At 40.9% G+C, this 17,563-nt stretch overlaps 1 protein-coding gene across 2 annotated transcripts in view; it reads right to left on the bottom strand.

The window, feature by feature from the left end:
• Positions 1–17,563, bottom strand: part of LOC114240657 (uncharacterized) — a 191,531-nt gene that overhangs the window by 126,516 nt on the left and 47,452 nt on the right. For both annotated transcript variants that reach the window (XM_028171284.2, XM_028171285.2), the window contains exon 2: positions 433–1,140. In XM_028171284.2, coding sequence (XP_028027085.2) covers positions 433–1,079 — 647 coding nt within the window. In that variant the 5' untranslated portion in view covers positions 1,080–1,140. The remainder of the gene's footprint in view (positions 1–432; positions 1,141–17,563) is intronic.

The raw sequence follows: 17,563 nt of genomic DNA, 5'->3' as shown, positions 1-17,563 counted from the left end.
TCGACTCGACAAAACATCATTTAGTGGCAAAAAATTTGTAAACAAGCTTCAGACCGAAATGTCATTTGCATTATGTAGATTTCGGAATCTAGATTTTAAGCCAAACATTAAAATGCTAGTAGGCAGATATGTATAATATGTACCTAGAAAAAACTACAAGATATCAATAAAAATTATGTAAAATGATTAACTTATTTTTGTAAGTTGCATACATTACAAATTTGGAATGAGCATTTAACCCACAATATCTAAAAAATATAGGATAATCTAACTAAAAGTATTGTAAAGCAGTGAAAAATATTTATCTTTCCTATTGAGTCAAAGTTAAAACAGAGTGAATGCAATCACCAAGACGCATCAGTTAATGTCAATAGGTTGCATTTACGGTGCCGTACGATTGAGATTTACGATGTATTGTTAATGGATCCGCACCTGAGTGGAATTGGCTGGAAGGGAAAGCGGTGAGCGGGCGGATGCGGCGCGATGATGGGCGCCGGCGGTGGATGCACTGGAAGCGGGACCGGCACCGGGTGCGGTGGCGGCAACGTGCTATACGGTGGCGGAGGCACGCTCTCCACCAACTCAGGTACCCGGGGCGCACGAGCACGCCGCGCGCGACGTCTCCGGGCCGGCTCCTCCGTTTGACACTCCGCGCTGACAACATTCCTCTCCCTCTCGGTCTGCACAGCACTGTTCACATTACAACCCGAAGGCTCATCCTGAACCTGCACTATGTTCACACTGGACACGTTGAGTCGGCTCGGTTCACCCGGAACGCGCACCGAGACCGAATCCGATTTTCGTAGAGGCGCGGGCGCCGGCACAGGCAGCCGCATCTCGTGGCGGGATGTAATCGCGCTAAACGACGCGCGCGCATGTCGACCGCCGTTCGGCGACTGGAGCGCGTCCCCGGCGTCCCCCCCGCCATCGCCGACTCTGAAGTCGGTCGCGGTCGCGAGAGCGCCATCAGTGCGGGAGCGAGCGAAGGGCGGCGACCGACACTCGTACGGCTGCCACAGCAACGAGGAGAGCGCCTCAGCGGCGGACAGCGGCGGAGGCCCATTCAGCACACCGCTCATCTCGGCACCACGCTCCGCTGTCGAGCCAGTGCCGTCACCCGCCACCCGCCGCTAGTGCCACCTGCACAAGATACATCACATGAAAAACATTGTCATTTATCCAATGTCATTACCAATTTTAACTCCTTCGTCTCATAGGTGTATGGCTCTAATAAAGAATAAAAATAAAATAAAAAAAACTCCTTCGGCATTGTATTTTACCTCTTAAAGCTTTGTCATATTGTATTTGACTTGAACCTCTACTCCTTTGTATTCACCTCTTTCTAAAATCGTGAACGTACAATATACACGCGTCTGTGCGTTGTTTCAAATTTTATATTATTATGTACTTAGTTTATTCTAAAAAAAATATAAATAAAATGTATTTATTTATTTAAATTGAAATCCCATTCAATGAAAATGTGTATAATAAAAAAATAATGTCATTGAGAAAATAACAATAGAGTGTACACATTTTCACAGTAAGCTAGATCAAAATATTAAAAGAAAAGAAAATTTTAAGAATTTTGATTGGATCCTAAACAACTTGTTATTTTATGTCTTATCTCATTATTCGTAACACATTTCTCGTACCAAGAATAACATATTTCTCTCTATTACGTGAAAATTTTATGTACCATAACTATAACATAAAATCGCAAAAATAGCATTTTAAAATGTAAAGGTTCTATCATTTACTATATCTCGTAGTCTTTGCTGGCAGATATCGATTGAAACACGCACTTACTTCGTGGGAAAATTCGCCTCTGCCAATCTCTTTTAATGTTTTAGCGGCTCGAAATTACTTATTTATCATTAGCACTATCTCTAAAAGTTCTCAGTTCTGTCAAAGGAAAAAAAAACATCTTTTCAACCACATTTAGGTGGATTAAGCTTCATGACTCACTGTCGAGTCCTGATGGAACCATCTTTGGTTAATGCATATGTTATTTTTATTAGTATTCACAGTGCTGGACATAGCCCAAACTACAAACCGGAAAAGGAGCTTTAATTTTGCACACGGTGCTGTTAGGAGCCATAATCTTTTTTTATTGCCGTATAGGCAGACGAGTATACGGCCCACCTTAAAGTGAGTGGGTACCGTCGCCCATGGACTTCAGCAATGCCAGGGGCAGAGCCAAGCCGCTGCCTACCGTTTAATACTCTCCACAAGCCTCGTTTGAATAAAGATATGTCATAGCACTCGGGAAACACCGTGGAAGGGAGCTCATTCCAAAGCCGGATGGTACGTGGCAAAAAAGATGTCTGAAAACGCACTGTGGATGAACGTAGTGGCTCCAGGTAGTATAGATCTATAGAGTAGGCAGTAAGGAGTAGATAGTATGGATCACCTCACGAATCGTATTTTGGTACACTCAAGTCGAGGTGCCTTTATAACTTTTTCACAAAAATATAGTTGTTATTCCTCCATAGTTAAGACCCAATCGAATCATCACTAAAGCCGGATAATGTTAACGTTGTACCATCCTGACTAATCGAAAAGCTTGTATAGAGCTGTGAGCATTAACTCGGTCTTTCTACTTATTAATACTGCTCAAAAATAAACAGAATCTCGTCACTATTTCTTTTCTTGTGTTCTCTTTGTAAGTTCCGCCTTAAAAAAATGTTTTGCTTTTGTAACCGACATTTTTAAAGTCGTTACGTATAAGTAAGTCTCGAACATTGACTAAAAGTATTATCAATATTGTCGTCCATAATTATTATAAAATATTTTTTGTGTATCTCAGGAATGTGGACAAGATAGGACTATCATAACAAATTACATTATTATTTTAGCAACGTTTCGGTCTTTTATTAGACCTTCATCAGGCATCTGAAAATTACACATAATTGATAACCTACAATACAAAAAACAACAACTGTCGAAACTACCATATTTACCATAATATGAATTTAAATAATCCCTATCTTACATATGAGACAATTGTGCAGTGTAATGATAGTTGTTATGATAGTCCTATCTTGTCCGCATTCCTGAGATACACAAAAAAATTGACTAAAAGTTTTTAATTATTTAATGTAAACAAAACTATAGAAATAACAAGAAACAGTTCAATTACTCTACTTTTAAAATCAATCTGTTTTTTAGTCTTTGATTTAATTTTATGAGTGAAAATTCTTCATCGAGACTTTTAACTATAATATTAAATATAAGCTTTTAAAATAAACTTTTCAGTTTCTTGGTACTTTGTTGATCCAGTCCATTTCTAAAAAAAAAATGTTACAAAACTTCACACAAGGCAAAGGCATAAACGTAAGTTGGAAGTTTCACATGGATGAGTGTCTTCAATTACGCAATTCTATTCGCTCTAATAAAAACACATGAACCACTCGACATTAATCTAACAACTTATAACTATTTCTGTGGTGCTGAACTTAGTTTGTATCACGTGAAAAAAGATGATTTATTCCGGTACATGTACACAAAAACCCTGCTAGCTCTGAAGGAAAGTTCAGTAAGTATTTTCTGTTGTTACCTTAGGTGTGACAATTCATACATAAACCAGTAGTTTAATAGTAGCACATAATTGCTTTAATTAATTACATAAACCCAGACATCTATAACATCATGGCTAAAAAATATCGAAATTTGTAGTACCAAAATTAAATACAAATATTCGATGTTTTAATAAAATCATATTTCATGGGGCCGCATGATAACGAGGATTTGTATGTAAAATCTTCATTTTTAAATAATGTTACATTGAACGCTATGCATCACCAACATCCGCATTAGTTTCAAGCAACGATTCTCACATGTCATCTTTGTATAAAATTTTAATGCCATTAATGTATTATGATGTAACTAGACTTATTTTGTTAGCAGTTAGGTGCCTTAAAAATATTCAGTTATAAGCCGTCTTCCTTTTCGATTATGATTCCGTTACAGCCGACGTGAAAAATAAAGTTCGTACTAGTTTATTCATACTTCACGTAAACGATTTTACGACTAAAATAAAATAAAAGCAGATATCGGAGATCAGATGGAAGACATGCCGCAAAGAACTACGGTGAAACCGCAGGCAAGATACGAGTACACTTTCACTGCTTGCGCCGGCGCCACGCTCCCACCGACGTACAATATAATAATATTCAGTATAGAACATAATGTTGGTAAACAACAATATTAAAATAACTACGGTCAGGAGAGACTAGGATCACTCCGTGTTTTCCTGCGGGCGTCGAAAAGGGGGGCAAAATCACGTGTGATTTGTTTAAAGTCTACGATAGGATTGGAATCGCGACCCACACAGAAGATCCAGTGAGAAACTTAGTGGGTCTGATAGATGGTATAATACTCATAGAATTCTGCCGATCATTATCCGGTGAATTCCTTAGTTGCCTATCACGACCCACATGATAAAAGATAGTGCTATTTTTGATAGGCACAACACAGCCAAACTCTTTATTAAATATATTAATTAAGATAATAGAACTCTGGATTATAGTTAACATTTCACGCCTCTCCAGGAGAGCACAGAACAAAATGTTTTTATGATTTGATTGATATGATTATGTGATTTGTTTACAAATCACACGTTATACGCAATACAATTAAGATTACCAATTAAGCATCAAGTTGGTTGACGACATTCACGCGTTTTGATATCGAAGTAGTCAACAGATACAGTAAAAAGGAAATAAAATAGGAAAATAAGTTGATATTCTGTGATATGTGCTCTACTTTTATTTACTAGTCAAAACCAGTCACAATCTGATGTGACTATAGCTAATTAATCGCTAATTGATTAATAATAACATCGAATTTTAGCACTATCTCACCTTTTACCATGTGCGTCGTGAAAGGCAACTAAGGAATTCACCGGATAATGAGCGTCAGAATTCTGTGAGTATTATACCAGACCCACTGAGTTTCTCGCCGGATCTCCTCAGTGATTCGCGATGCCGATCCGGTCGTAGGCTTGCGAAAAACTGCTCTTGACAGGACTGACCAAATTCTCTTAGGTTGAACCCGTGAGCTCACCTATCAGCGAATAGGTAAAGAAAAAATTATACCATCATACTGCAATCGCCAATCGGCCTTTACTGATGGTAAGATGTATTGTAAGCTGCACAATAGTTACCACCATACCGCTTGTTACGGCCACGAATAAACTATCGCTTAGCTTAGTGCCTCGTTGATCTAATAAGCCTACAAAATCTGGCTACTTTAAAACGGGTCTGGTTTCAGTTTCCTATGCTAGTCAGTATCTAATATTCGAGGTCTAGCACAGCCTGCTTCTTACAATAACACAGAAGGAAATTCTAGTTTGGAGCTATTAAATGTGCAATGTAGAAATTTACTTAAATTGAAACTTTCTCAGATATAGTTTAATTTACTATATTCAAGGGGAGACTTAACGTGCGACTACTATATCAACTACTACCTCACAATTTACATTAGCACGTAGTTTTTAAAGACACCTCTGGGTCTGCGGAGGGACTTCGGTTCCCTTTGTATTCTGTACCGTATGTTCCATGGGGAGTGCTCTGAGGAATTGTTCGAGATGATACCGGCATCTCGTTTTTACCATCGCACCGCCCGCCACCGGAGTAGAGTTCATCCATACTACCTGGAGCCACTGCGGTCATCCACAGTGCGTTTCCAGAGATCTTTTTTGCCACGTACCATCCGGCTATGGAATGAGCTCCCCTCCACGGTGTTTCCCGAGCGCTATGACATGTCCTTCTTCAAACGAGGCTTGTGGAGAGTATTAAGCGGTAGGCAGCGGCTTGGCTCTGCCCCTGGCATTGCTGAAGTCCATGGGCGACGGTAACCACTCACCATCAGGTGGGCCGTATGCTCGTCTGCCTACAAGGGCAAAAAAAAAAAAAATTTATCAAAGTCACAGATATTAAAATACAATGAAATAATATTAACCGGCCGTATTTCAACACTCCAAGTAAGTATGAATTTGACCAATAGTTATAATATTTACAAATAGAAAAACAAAAACGACCCCGCCTAGGAATCGGAAAGAGAATTTAACAAAACAGTGATATTTGCGAAATAAAATGCCATACTGTTCATTTATAGCACTGTGGTCCCAGTTATATTCATATACAAATATACGCGGATACTGTTATATCACAACGTTATGGTACCAACTTTCGTTCCTATGTTGACACGATGAACATACATCATCTTGTCCGACACTCATTACACATAATGAAGACACTCCGTCCGTTTATATATGCATAAAGTAGCTGCACATTTTAATCCATATCTTATTATTTTAATTATGCAACTGCTATTAGTATAAGCATAATATGAACGTAAAGATTACGCGTACGATAATTATATAAAGAGAATGGGCTATTATTTGATTATATAGCCTTATCTAATATACAATAAAGTTCTTTTTTTTTTTTCGAAAATTTATTTCTGTCTCTTAGTACGAGGCTTTAATTAGGCCTTAGCACACGGGTATTTAACATGCACGCACCTTCAAAGTGTGAAATATGAGATTAAACATTGAAAAAAAAATCGCATTAGGTTATTTAAATATTAAAATATTTTTGGCCATTGCAATTTCATGGCGGCTTCATTTCGCAAATTTACATAAAACACGACACGATTACCTAACGATGCACGAAAATACCTGCTTTTAACATTTTCTAGACTTCAACAACGATGAAATTATACAGTTTTATAAGCTAGCTAGTATTATTAGTGATGTGAAAGTGAACTGTGTGTGTTCCACTTTACATCTCAGCCTACCAAGCTATGAAATGTTGCATGCACAAACTATCAGCTTATTGGAATTTTAGTAGAGCTAGGTATATGATGGCGCTCTTCCTCTAGCGTGCTTCCCCTCCATTTCACAGGAAGAGCGCCAGCTAGATGGGTGGACCAACTCAAGGAAGTGACTGGTGGCCAGATACAGGGAGTGGTACATATGGCGCAGATCCGGACCGAGTGGAGAAGATTGACATACAGTCACGATCCTCAGCATTGAGGGAATGACCAGAAGAGAGGTATATGATTTCATAAGTGTCATAATAATTTAATTTTTAGATTCCGTTGACGCTCCGAGCTAATATGCCAAGATCAAAAATTCCACGGCTTATGCTGACCAGCCACATTTTGTTGACGGCAAGTAAACACTCGTACAGTTCTTTAATTTATATACATATCGGATATCACATTAGTAGTAACCATAGTCCAATTTCGTTCTACCGCAAACCTTGGTTTTGTCTAGCTAGCTGCCAGTATCCTCGAGGGATCAATGTGGGTTCCCCATAACTGGTGTACAAGCTCATGGGGCTCGAAATGGTATTCACTAACATGGAACATTCGGCATGGAATCACTAACATCGTCCCTAGCAAGAGCAGTACTTCGCTAAATCTACCACCGGATCGTAACCGCGACTCACTAGGAAAATCCGGCGAGAAACTCAGTGGGTCATGTCTGTAAGTTGCATGTCTTGAACGATGACCGGTACTTGGAACGCCTAAAAACATCGACAGTGGACGTAAAACAATCACACGTATTCATTCGGTGCAATAAAGATGTGTGAGGCGGCTCTACACCCGATATCCAAAATAACCTAAATTGGTAAGTATATACAGTAGTAGTCATATATTTAGAAACACTTCGTAAAAAATATACACATTCAATAATTAATAATCATGCAATAATATAGCCACTCGAATTAAAAACTCATTAAATGCATAAAATATTAAACATATCTTACTTTTAATTACAAAATAAGTTTTACACATGTTGGAGTTTATTTCCTGTTACTGGTCGCTTGGACGTCTAAGTAGAGACATTTTAAAAAAGCATCCATACCTCGTTCTTGTTTTGAAATTAGAGACGTGTCCTGGTGAAACTGGAAAGGCCTTCGGGCCACCAGTAAACTTTCAATCATAAAAAAAAAAAAAAAAAAAATTAGAGAATAACATTTCTTTCTTGGCTTTTTCTATTATTTTTGGCGGCAATTCAAAATTTAATCTGAATTTTATTTTGTTCAAAATGTTCAAAAAGAAAAGTTGTGACACGTCAACTAGGCAAATAATTGTTAATTTACATATAGATCATAAGTGGGCGTACAGAAGAATAGCTGACCATTTAAATTGTTCTGTTAAGAAAGTTTATAATGCAATTGATAATTATAAAACACATGGAACTGTTGAAAATGTTATTAGAAAGGCTCGGTCAAGAAAAACCCCTCCCAGGGAATATCTAATCGTTCGTGTTGCTAAAAAAGACCCAATGGTTCCAACCAGATTAAAAATGAAGTGTTTTCGCCTTATGACCCCAGAAACATCTCGTCAAGACCGATACGCCGAAGATTAGTGGAAACTAAATTGTTTGGAAGAACCTCTCGAAAGGTAGTGAGTGCTTCTTACCAAGTAACACCAAGAGAAGCTATTATTATTCGCTAAGAAATATGTTAATTGGACGGTACGAGAATGAAAAAAAGCGTTCTTTTCAGATGACATAATAAGAATTATGGTAAAATGCGATTGAAAGACCTGTCTTAGACGTCCTTTAAACAATGTTTTTAATTATAAATACGCAAGGAGAATAGTCAAACACGGTGGCGGTAACATTGAAGTTTGGGGTTTTTTTCCGGTTGTGGACTTGGACCCGTTCGGAAGATAGATGGTACAATGGATCAATGGTAATACAAATATATCTTAGAGCACACAGAGGATTCCCTACCCAGGATTCCCTTCCCAGGATCATTTGGCTGTAAACCTGGATCTTTGAGCATGATAATGACCCTAAACACCCGGCCAATAGCATCAAATGTTTCCTTAGCGAACAGCGTATATCGGTTTTAAACTGGCCAACAAATAGTTCGTATTTAAACCCGATAGAAAATCTCTGGTATATTGTTAAAAAGAAAGTCTTAAAAAAACGTAACACCAGTCAAAAACGAATTATATTATATGAAGCATTTGGAAGTATGGAATTAAATCCGCTAGAAAAATGTATGAAATTGATTGAATCAATGCCACATCGCGTCGTTGAAGTGCTGTTATTGAAAATAAGGAATACGCCACTAAATATTAATTATAACTATTAGTAGTCTGTGGATAGTAGCTATTTTGTAAATAACAATACTAATTACTAACACTTAATAATAATAAAAAAAATACTTTTTTGTTGTTGTTTTTAATTAGTTGACCATTATTGTTTATGCCTTAAGACTGATTTAAATGTTTGTCCGTAATGTAATATTGAAACTACACTTGTGTAGTGGGATTTATATTGTTTATTCTAATAAATGATTAATCGTTGAACATATTGTCCTACTTATTGTTTAATTTCAAAATAAAAACGGTTGCGGTGAAGTATCTTACATAATTTTAAGAACCGTTGGTCCTGTAGGCAGCGGCTTGGCTCTGCCCCTGGCATTGCTGAAGTCCATGGGCGACGGTAACCACTCACCATCAGGTGGGCCGTATGCTCGTCTGCCTACAAGGGAAAAAAAAAAAAAAAAGTGTTTCTAATTATACGACCACCACTGTATCGCCTAAAAAATAACTTCTATCTAAATAATCTAGAAATTTGATTTTATTGGTGTATTTATCAGTTGAGCTTTGAACTATCAGAAATTTACATTAAAGCACGAATCCAATTAAGAAGATTTATTCGAACAAAAAGCTAATATTATGATTTTAAAAATCAAACACGCGTAGTTGAACATTTTAACATCAACATCGCTAGAGCAGAATTCTAATTTCGAAGTTCGTCTAGAAATAACAATTAACACGTAAAATACACAGACTTCAAACTTTTGGAATGGAAAACGTTATAACTTATTTATCTTGCCAATTTAGTTCAGTGAGCATAACAGGGTTGTTGAAGTATATGTTGCCAATCAGTTATATACGCGTGTAACGCCTATTTATTATATTGGAAAAATTGACGAAAAGGTGTCAAAGGAGAAAAGTCCTCCCTCTTTGAACTATTATGAATAATATTTTCTTGAAAAAAATACTACCTATACATTCCCTATTTGCCTATTTCTGCCGTGAAGCAGTAATGCGTTTCGGTTTGAAGGGTGGGTCAGCCGTTGTAACTATACTGAGACTTTAGAACTTATATCTCAAGGTGGGTGGCGCGTCTACGTTGTAGATGTCTATGGGCTCCAGTAACCACTTAACACCAGGTGGGCTGTGAGCTCGTCCACCCACCTAAGCAATAAAAAAAACCCGATATTTTAGCTTTGTTGCAAGCGTCATGATCACAGATAAACTGAAGACTGCAGGATAGATGTCAGGAGCAGAGGATTTACACTCACGTATATCATCAGACCATCGAGTTCCAGTGTTAACAACAAAAACTAACTAGAAAAGGGGTAGACAAATTTATTTGAAATATCAAAGGCTCGTAAATTGTGAAAATGTCGGTAAGAACTCATTTAATAAAAGCGTGTGTGTAATGTAGATAGCCGCCAAAGTTTACGACAATTACTCGTAGTAATTAACTTTAACACCGAATTCATGAAAAGAACCTGAGCAAGAAAATTGGCGGCCATATCTATTTAAAAATTACATATGTTTCAAATATTTTTTACAGCACTGTACAGCACAGTTTTTTGGGATGGCACGATCCAAAGACTCGTTTCGTTCAGAAATCATGTGTTTAGCCATAGGGATGGGTGAACTCCAGAGCTTCGCAGAGAGTGGCACGTTGGTCAACGACTGTTTTGCGAATGCATCTACCACGATCCGGTAGTAGATGCATTCGCGAAACAACTGCCCTTGAGTTGTTAGATCTCCTCCGGAATCGCTCGGGCAGCTGTTAACAAATCCCTTCCCTCCTGGCTGAGCCTTTACCTTCGCCCACCTGTCCTGGTGAAACTGGAAAGATCTTGGGCACCAGTAATACTTCATTCTAAAAAAAATAAGACTATTATACGAACATCATTAGTAATTAATAAGTGGTAGTCTGTACCATACGGTCCATGCCACCCATAATCGAACACAGTGGAAGAACATCACATGTGGTCGCGATCCTCAGTAGTAAGAAAACGATATAGAAGCGATACGAACACTGGTGGTAGGACCTATTGTGAGTTCGTGCAGGTAGGTACCACCGCCCTGCCTATTTCTGAAGCAGTAATGCGTTTCGGCTTGAAGGGCGGGGCAGCCGTTGTAACTATACTTGAGACCTTAGAACTTATATCTCAAGGTGGGTGACGCATTTACGTCGTAGATGTCTATGGGCTCCAATAACCACTTAACACCAGGTGGGCTGTGAGCTCGTCCACCCATCTAGCAATAAAAAAAAACATTCCAACGTTCCTCCACAGCTTGTTTATATTTCCGCAGATAGTGAAGGTAGGTACCTACGTAAACGAGTTTTTATTTTATTTTTATTACACTTGTAGGTAGACGAGCATACGGCCCACCTGATGGTGACTGGTTACCGTCGCCCATGGACTTCAGCAATGCCAGGGGCATAGCCAAGCTGCTGCCTACCATTAAGCACTCTCGGTAAGTACGAGTGACAAAACCTTAGCATAAAAGCCACAGTATTCACTTAAAAACCGATGTTATCGAAGTACAAAACAGAACAATTAAAAATTAACTGACAGACTGAAACAATAAAGACTGCTAAAGTTGTGTAAGGTGTTTCTGTCAAAATAATTTTACATAATGCTTTCACCGCAACGCATTTCACGTTTGTAAATGAAACAGAATGCGTTCCCTAGGTTACGGCACAAACAATGGACGCGGCGCCGGTACTTAAAATAAAAACGAAAGTGGATACGTCTTATTTTTATAAACCTGACTATCTTGTTTGTACGGTTGCGTCATTGGCAGTCCATACGTAGGATAATAATAATTCAGTTCGCCCGTACCACACCAATCCTATAAATGACAGGTCTGGTTTTAACGTTTCCGCTTTGAAGTTTACGAAATTGCACTTTATAAGTTTATTAGACTACGATTTATTTTTTATTGCTTAGATGTGTGGACGAGCTCACAGCCCACCTGGTGTTTTTTTTTTTTTTTTTGTTTTTTTTTTTTTTTTTTTTTATTGCCCTTGTAGGCAGACGAGCATACGGCCCACCTGATGGTGAGTGGTTATCGTCGCCCATGGACTTCAGCAATGCCAGGGGCAGAGCCAAGCCGCTGCCTACCGTTTAATACTCTCCACAAGCCTCGTTTGAAGAAGGACATATCATAGCGCTCGGGAAACACCGTGGAGGGGAGTTCATTCCATAGCCGGATGGTACGTGGCAAAAAAGACCTCTGGAAACGCACTGTGGATGACCTCAGTGGCTCCAGGGAGTATGGATGAACTCTACTCCGGTGGCGGGCGGTGCGATGGTAAAAACGAGATGCCGGTATCATCTCGAACAATTCCTCAGAGCACTCCCCATGGAACATACGGTACAAAATACAGAGGGAACCGAAGTCCCTCCGCAGACCCAGAGGCTCCAAACGATCCGTGAGAATGGGATTATCGACAATCCGAACGGCCCTCCTCTGTATGGAGTCAAATGGAAGAAGCTGGTATTTGGGAGCCCCGGCCCAGAGATGGGAGCAGTACTCCACGCGAGGCCGGACTTGTGCTTTATAAAGCAAAAGCCTTTGTCCAGGCGTGAAGTACCGCTTCGCTCTGTTCAGGACTCCCAGCATTTTGGACGCCAACTTGGCTTTGCCTTCCAAATGACTCCGAAACTGGACATCGCTCGAAATGTCGACCCCAAGTATCCCAATACTCTCGGAAAGTTGCAGGGATACTCCTTGGAATTGCGGCGCCATGACAAAGGGGTCCTTCTTCGCAGTGAACGCGCAAACTTGTGTCTTTAACGGGTTGAATTGAACCAAGTTCAATTCACCCCATTTGGAGACTCGCCCCAGAGAGTTCTCCACTTCAGACACAAGTTTTGATCGTCTCTCTTGCACCACGCTACGAGAGAGACTCTGATGGCCGATATATCGCGCATCCCCCGTGCTGTCATCCGCATAGCAATGCATGCCATCAATAGACAGCATGTCATTGATATACAGGATGAAAAGCGTGGGGGAGAGCACCGAACCTTGTGGAACGCCAGCGTTAATGGTCATGGTATCAGAACAATCACCGTCTACAACGACCGTGATGTTCCGCCCATCCAAAAAGCTAGCGATCCACTTGCAGAGACCCTCGGGGATTCCGTAAGATGGTAACTTCGACAGAAGTGCCCTATGCCAGACCCTGTCGAAGGCCTTCGCGACATCAAGGCTCACAGCAAGAGCCTCGCCCTTGCTCTCCAAGGCTTCAGCCCACCTGTGAGTAAGGTATACAAGAAGATCGCCAGCTGAGCGACCGTGACGGAAACCGTACTGTCGGTCACTGATCAGCTGGCGATCCTCCAGATACTTCAGGAGTTGTATATTAATTATTCGCTCCATCACCTTGGAAAGCAAGGAAGTTATCGCGATAGGCCTATAGCTCGATGGGTCCGACCGGTCACCCTTCTTGGGGATAGGGTGGACGTGGGCGGTCTTCCATGAAGACGGAACCCTGTTAGCGCAATAAGAGAGGCGATACAAACGCGTTAGCGCAGGCGTCAGCTCAGGGGCGCACGTTTTCAGAACCACTGCAGGGATGCCGTCTGGCCCACTCGACTTATGGACGTCCAGGAGTCGGAGTTCCCGCCTGACTGCACACTGTGTAAAGCAGATCTCCGGCAGGGAACTATCACACCGGAGGATGTTCGGTGGTGTGGCACCCCCGTCATCCACAGTCGAGTTCGAGGCGAAGAGTTTGACCAGAAGGTCAGCCTTCTCTTTCGCACTATGGGCCAGACTGTCATCGGACTTGCGTAGTGGTGGGAGACTAGACCTGCGAAAGTTACCTTCTGCAGCTTTGGCGAGCGACCAAAAAGCACGGCTCCCAGAGGGATAGCTCTTGAGTCGCTCGCCAATTCTAGCAACGTGCTCCGATTTCGCCCTGGCAATAACCTTCTTGTAGGACCTGGAAGCGGCGTTATATTTCCGCCTTTCCTCTGAGATGTTAGGATCCCGACGTCTCCTAGCATCATCCCATGCAACGTATGCGGACCGCTTGAGGTGTGCAGCATCCCTGCTGGCATTGTTATACCAGGGTCTGCTGCGACCCCCAACGGGCACTTCAGAGGAGGGGATAAACAATTCCATCCCCTGGAGCACCACGTCTTTAAGACGGTCCGCACAGACGTCAGGATCAGCAGAGGAAAAGCAGAACCGCCCCCATGAGTAGGATGCGTAAAACTCACGCAATCCATCCCAATCTGCTGACAAATACTGCCAAACTCTTCGATACCTGGTCGTCGTTCGACGACTAGGACGAGAGAGTGGTGTGGCAGCACGGATAAGGCAGTGATCAGACGATCCAAGTGGAGCGTCGACCACCACACTGTATCCGGCTGGATCGGTGGTCAGCAGAAGGTCCAACAGAGAATGCTCGTGCCCCTCAATATCTGGGACACGGGTGGGCTGTGTCACCAGCTGGGAGAGGCCGTAGGCCAAGGCGAAATCGTAGGCAGCCCGACCCGGGAGGTCAGTGGTTCTGGACCCCAACCACTCTTGGTGGTGAGCGTTAAAGTCTCCAAGAACCACCACCTCCGCAGATGGGTACTGCTCAAGCACGCGGTTAGTCCCCTCTTGCACATGCTCTATCAGAGCTGAACCTGCATCACTGCTGTGGGACCTGTACAGGCACGCGTAGACTCGGGTACAACCCCCGTGATCTACGCGCAGCCACAAGAGGGACAGGTCCCGTTGTTCGAGGCTTCGTAGACGGCGACAACAGACATCAGCCCGGACGAATACACACACCCTGGCTTTACGCAGGAAGTTGTGCTCCAATACGTAGCCGGGGTATTCAAGGTACGAAGTATCATCCGGAGCAGATATCTGCGTCTCCGTCAGAAAAAGGAGGGCAGGCTGCGCCATCTCAAGATGGTGGTGTACGGCGTCGAGGTTGCTATGTAGACCCCTTACATTGCTGAAATCCACATTAAATGTGGAATGGGGAATCGCCGACAAAACCCTTTTCCTTTTTCGAACTTTCATATATATTTTTTAATTTTATTTGGAGAGTGGGATTGGGTGGGGTAGGATGTTCGAGGCGAAATCGTGACAATACCTGAATAAAGCGCGGAGCACAGTACGTGCTCGACCACGGGTTGCGTGAGCGACTGACGCAGGGCATGGAAGGGCCCCCAGGTGTTAAGTGGTTACCGGAGCCCATAGACATCTATAACGTAAATGCGCCACCCACCTTGAGATATAAGTTCTATGGTCTCAGTATAGTCACAACGGCTGCCCCACCCTTCAAGCCCAAACGCATTACTGCTTCACGGCAGAAATAGGCAGGGTGGTGGTACCTACCTGCGCGGACTCACAAGAGGTCCTACCACCAGTTAGTTAGTTCGTCTTAGTCTATTCTAGTAATCTCGAGGCGTTATACTAAATTCACCGAACGACTAGGCGAGCTCACGGGGCTCAGACTGGCGAATTTGCTAAAACTAGCTCTAACAACAGCAGTGCTTCGCTGAATGTACCACCGGATCGGAATCGCGACCCACTGAGAAGATCCCTGTGAGAAACTCAAAGGGTTGTTTCTATGGGCTAGATTGTACCCACCCGTGCGGACCCACAAGAGGTCCTACTACCGGATTAAATGTGTACTAAAGAAATCCAAACAAATTAAACGTGTAAATCTTAGAATAACTGTTTATTTATTTATTTCTTAGATGGGCGGATGGGTTCACAGCAGATCTGGTGTTTAAGAGGTACCGAAGCCCATATACATACATACATACATACATATATCACAACGTGAATGCAGACATATGAGGTCCAAGTCTGGGTTAATTTGTATCTATAACTGTTGTCTCACCCTTCAGTTCGGAAACTATGACTACTTCGCGGGTGAAATAGGTATGTTATGGATATAGCCTATGCAGCCTAGCCTATGTAGTCATAACATAGCCTAGGTAGTATTTTATGGATATAGCCTACAGTATACATATATGCAACCATTTGCGCTTCCTTAAGCATTCCCGGATCTTCTCAATGGGTCGCGTTTACGATCCGGTGATAGATTCTACTAAGCACTGCTCGTGCCAGGGCCAGTGTTAGCAACACTCTCGGTTTGAGCTCCGTGAGCTCACGTACTAGCTCGGTAAATCTAGAATAACCCCTCGAGGTTACTAGAATATGTAGGGAAAAAAATTAAGCTTTGAAAAACGAATAGCCCATTCAGAACCTTGTTAGAATAATGCCTGTCAAATAGCATATCCGTGAAGCATTTTTTCATAAAATACAAAATGGAGTCCGTTTTTTTTAAAGGGGTTTTATGACCTGGTAACTAAGACCTTTAAGTCATGTCTTATTTTAATTTATATTCATATTTTTATGAAAAATGATATTATGGAGTGAAATGAAATGAAGTTCATTAATTTGAGACAATAATCAACTAGGATGAAATTAAATGAAATGAGATGAGATGATATGGGATGAAATATAATCTCAGTAAAATTGTGGTCATTTACTAAGATTTTTTCAGTGGACTTTTTGGAGGATTCCGAGAAGTTACGTCCAGCGGCTTTGTTTCATTTTCCCACATTTGTGCACTTTCACAGATATTAAACAGTTAATAAACCACCATTATTACACATTGAAACCTGAAGAAACGCTAAATAGACAAAATAAAACAAATCACACCACTTCACTCCTCGCGTTCCCGCCAAAAAGTCAATGGAGTCCGTGATTCGTTTAAGTTACAGATTAATTTCAAATTCTAATATTTAGACTGATTTAAAATTATTATTAATATTATTTAGGTTAAGACCATTAAGACGCCTACTTTTTTGACATGATCGTGTCAAAAAGTCTCGACAATATTACGTCAATTTCCTCGACATCCGCCCTTATTGAATTCAGCAAGCAATACGTCCAAAAACGTGAACAGTAATGAGTTTAGTTATCAAAGCCGACCGCAAATTACTCGATCCATCGGAGCGATTTGATTTATCACTGTTTTCTGCTTTCTGAGTTTCCTTCAACTCAAATACAAAATTACAGACCTATAAAATGTTTAAGGTTGTAGAACTTTTTGTCGTATCTCCAAAATTGTATTAATGTTGAGAATTTTCATATTAAATTTATTGAAATCAATTTCTCAAGACTTTTCGACTAGAGACTATATAGTCTCTAGTTTTGTTGTTGTTATCGAAAAATCGGAATACCTTAAATTTAATTACTATAATTTATTTTCTTCGGATTTCGCGAGTCGCAGATGTCTACGTCTAGGTCTCAATTATGTAGGTAATTAAAGCTACTTTTACGGTTTAATCATGCGTTATTTGTTGTATCTATGTTATTTTCGACGTTTCTAAATATAGAGTTATTTTTGAACATTGAGCTAAGTACCATATATTTTTCTATAAAACAAATTCCAAACCTTACTCGTTCATAACTGTGTTAGAACGCTTCTTTGAAAAAGCGGCGCCCCAAGATAACCCTTTTGTCTTGGCTG

The sequence above is a fragment of the Bombyx mandarina genome, chromosome 17 (genome assembly GCF_030267445.1).
Source record: "Bombyx mandarina strain Sakado chromosome 17, ASM3026744v2".
Lineage (NCBI taxonomy): Eukaryota > Metazoa > Arthropoda > Insecta > Lepidoptera > Bombycidae > Bombyx > Bombyx mandarina.
This window is presented reverse-complemented; position numbering and strand designations above follow the sequence as displayed.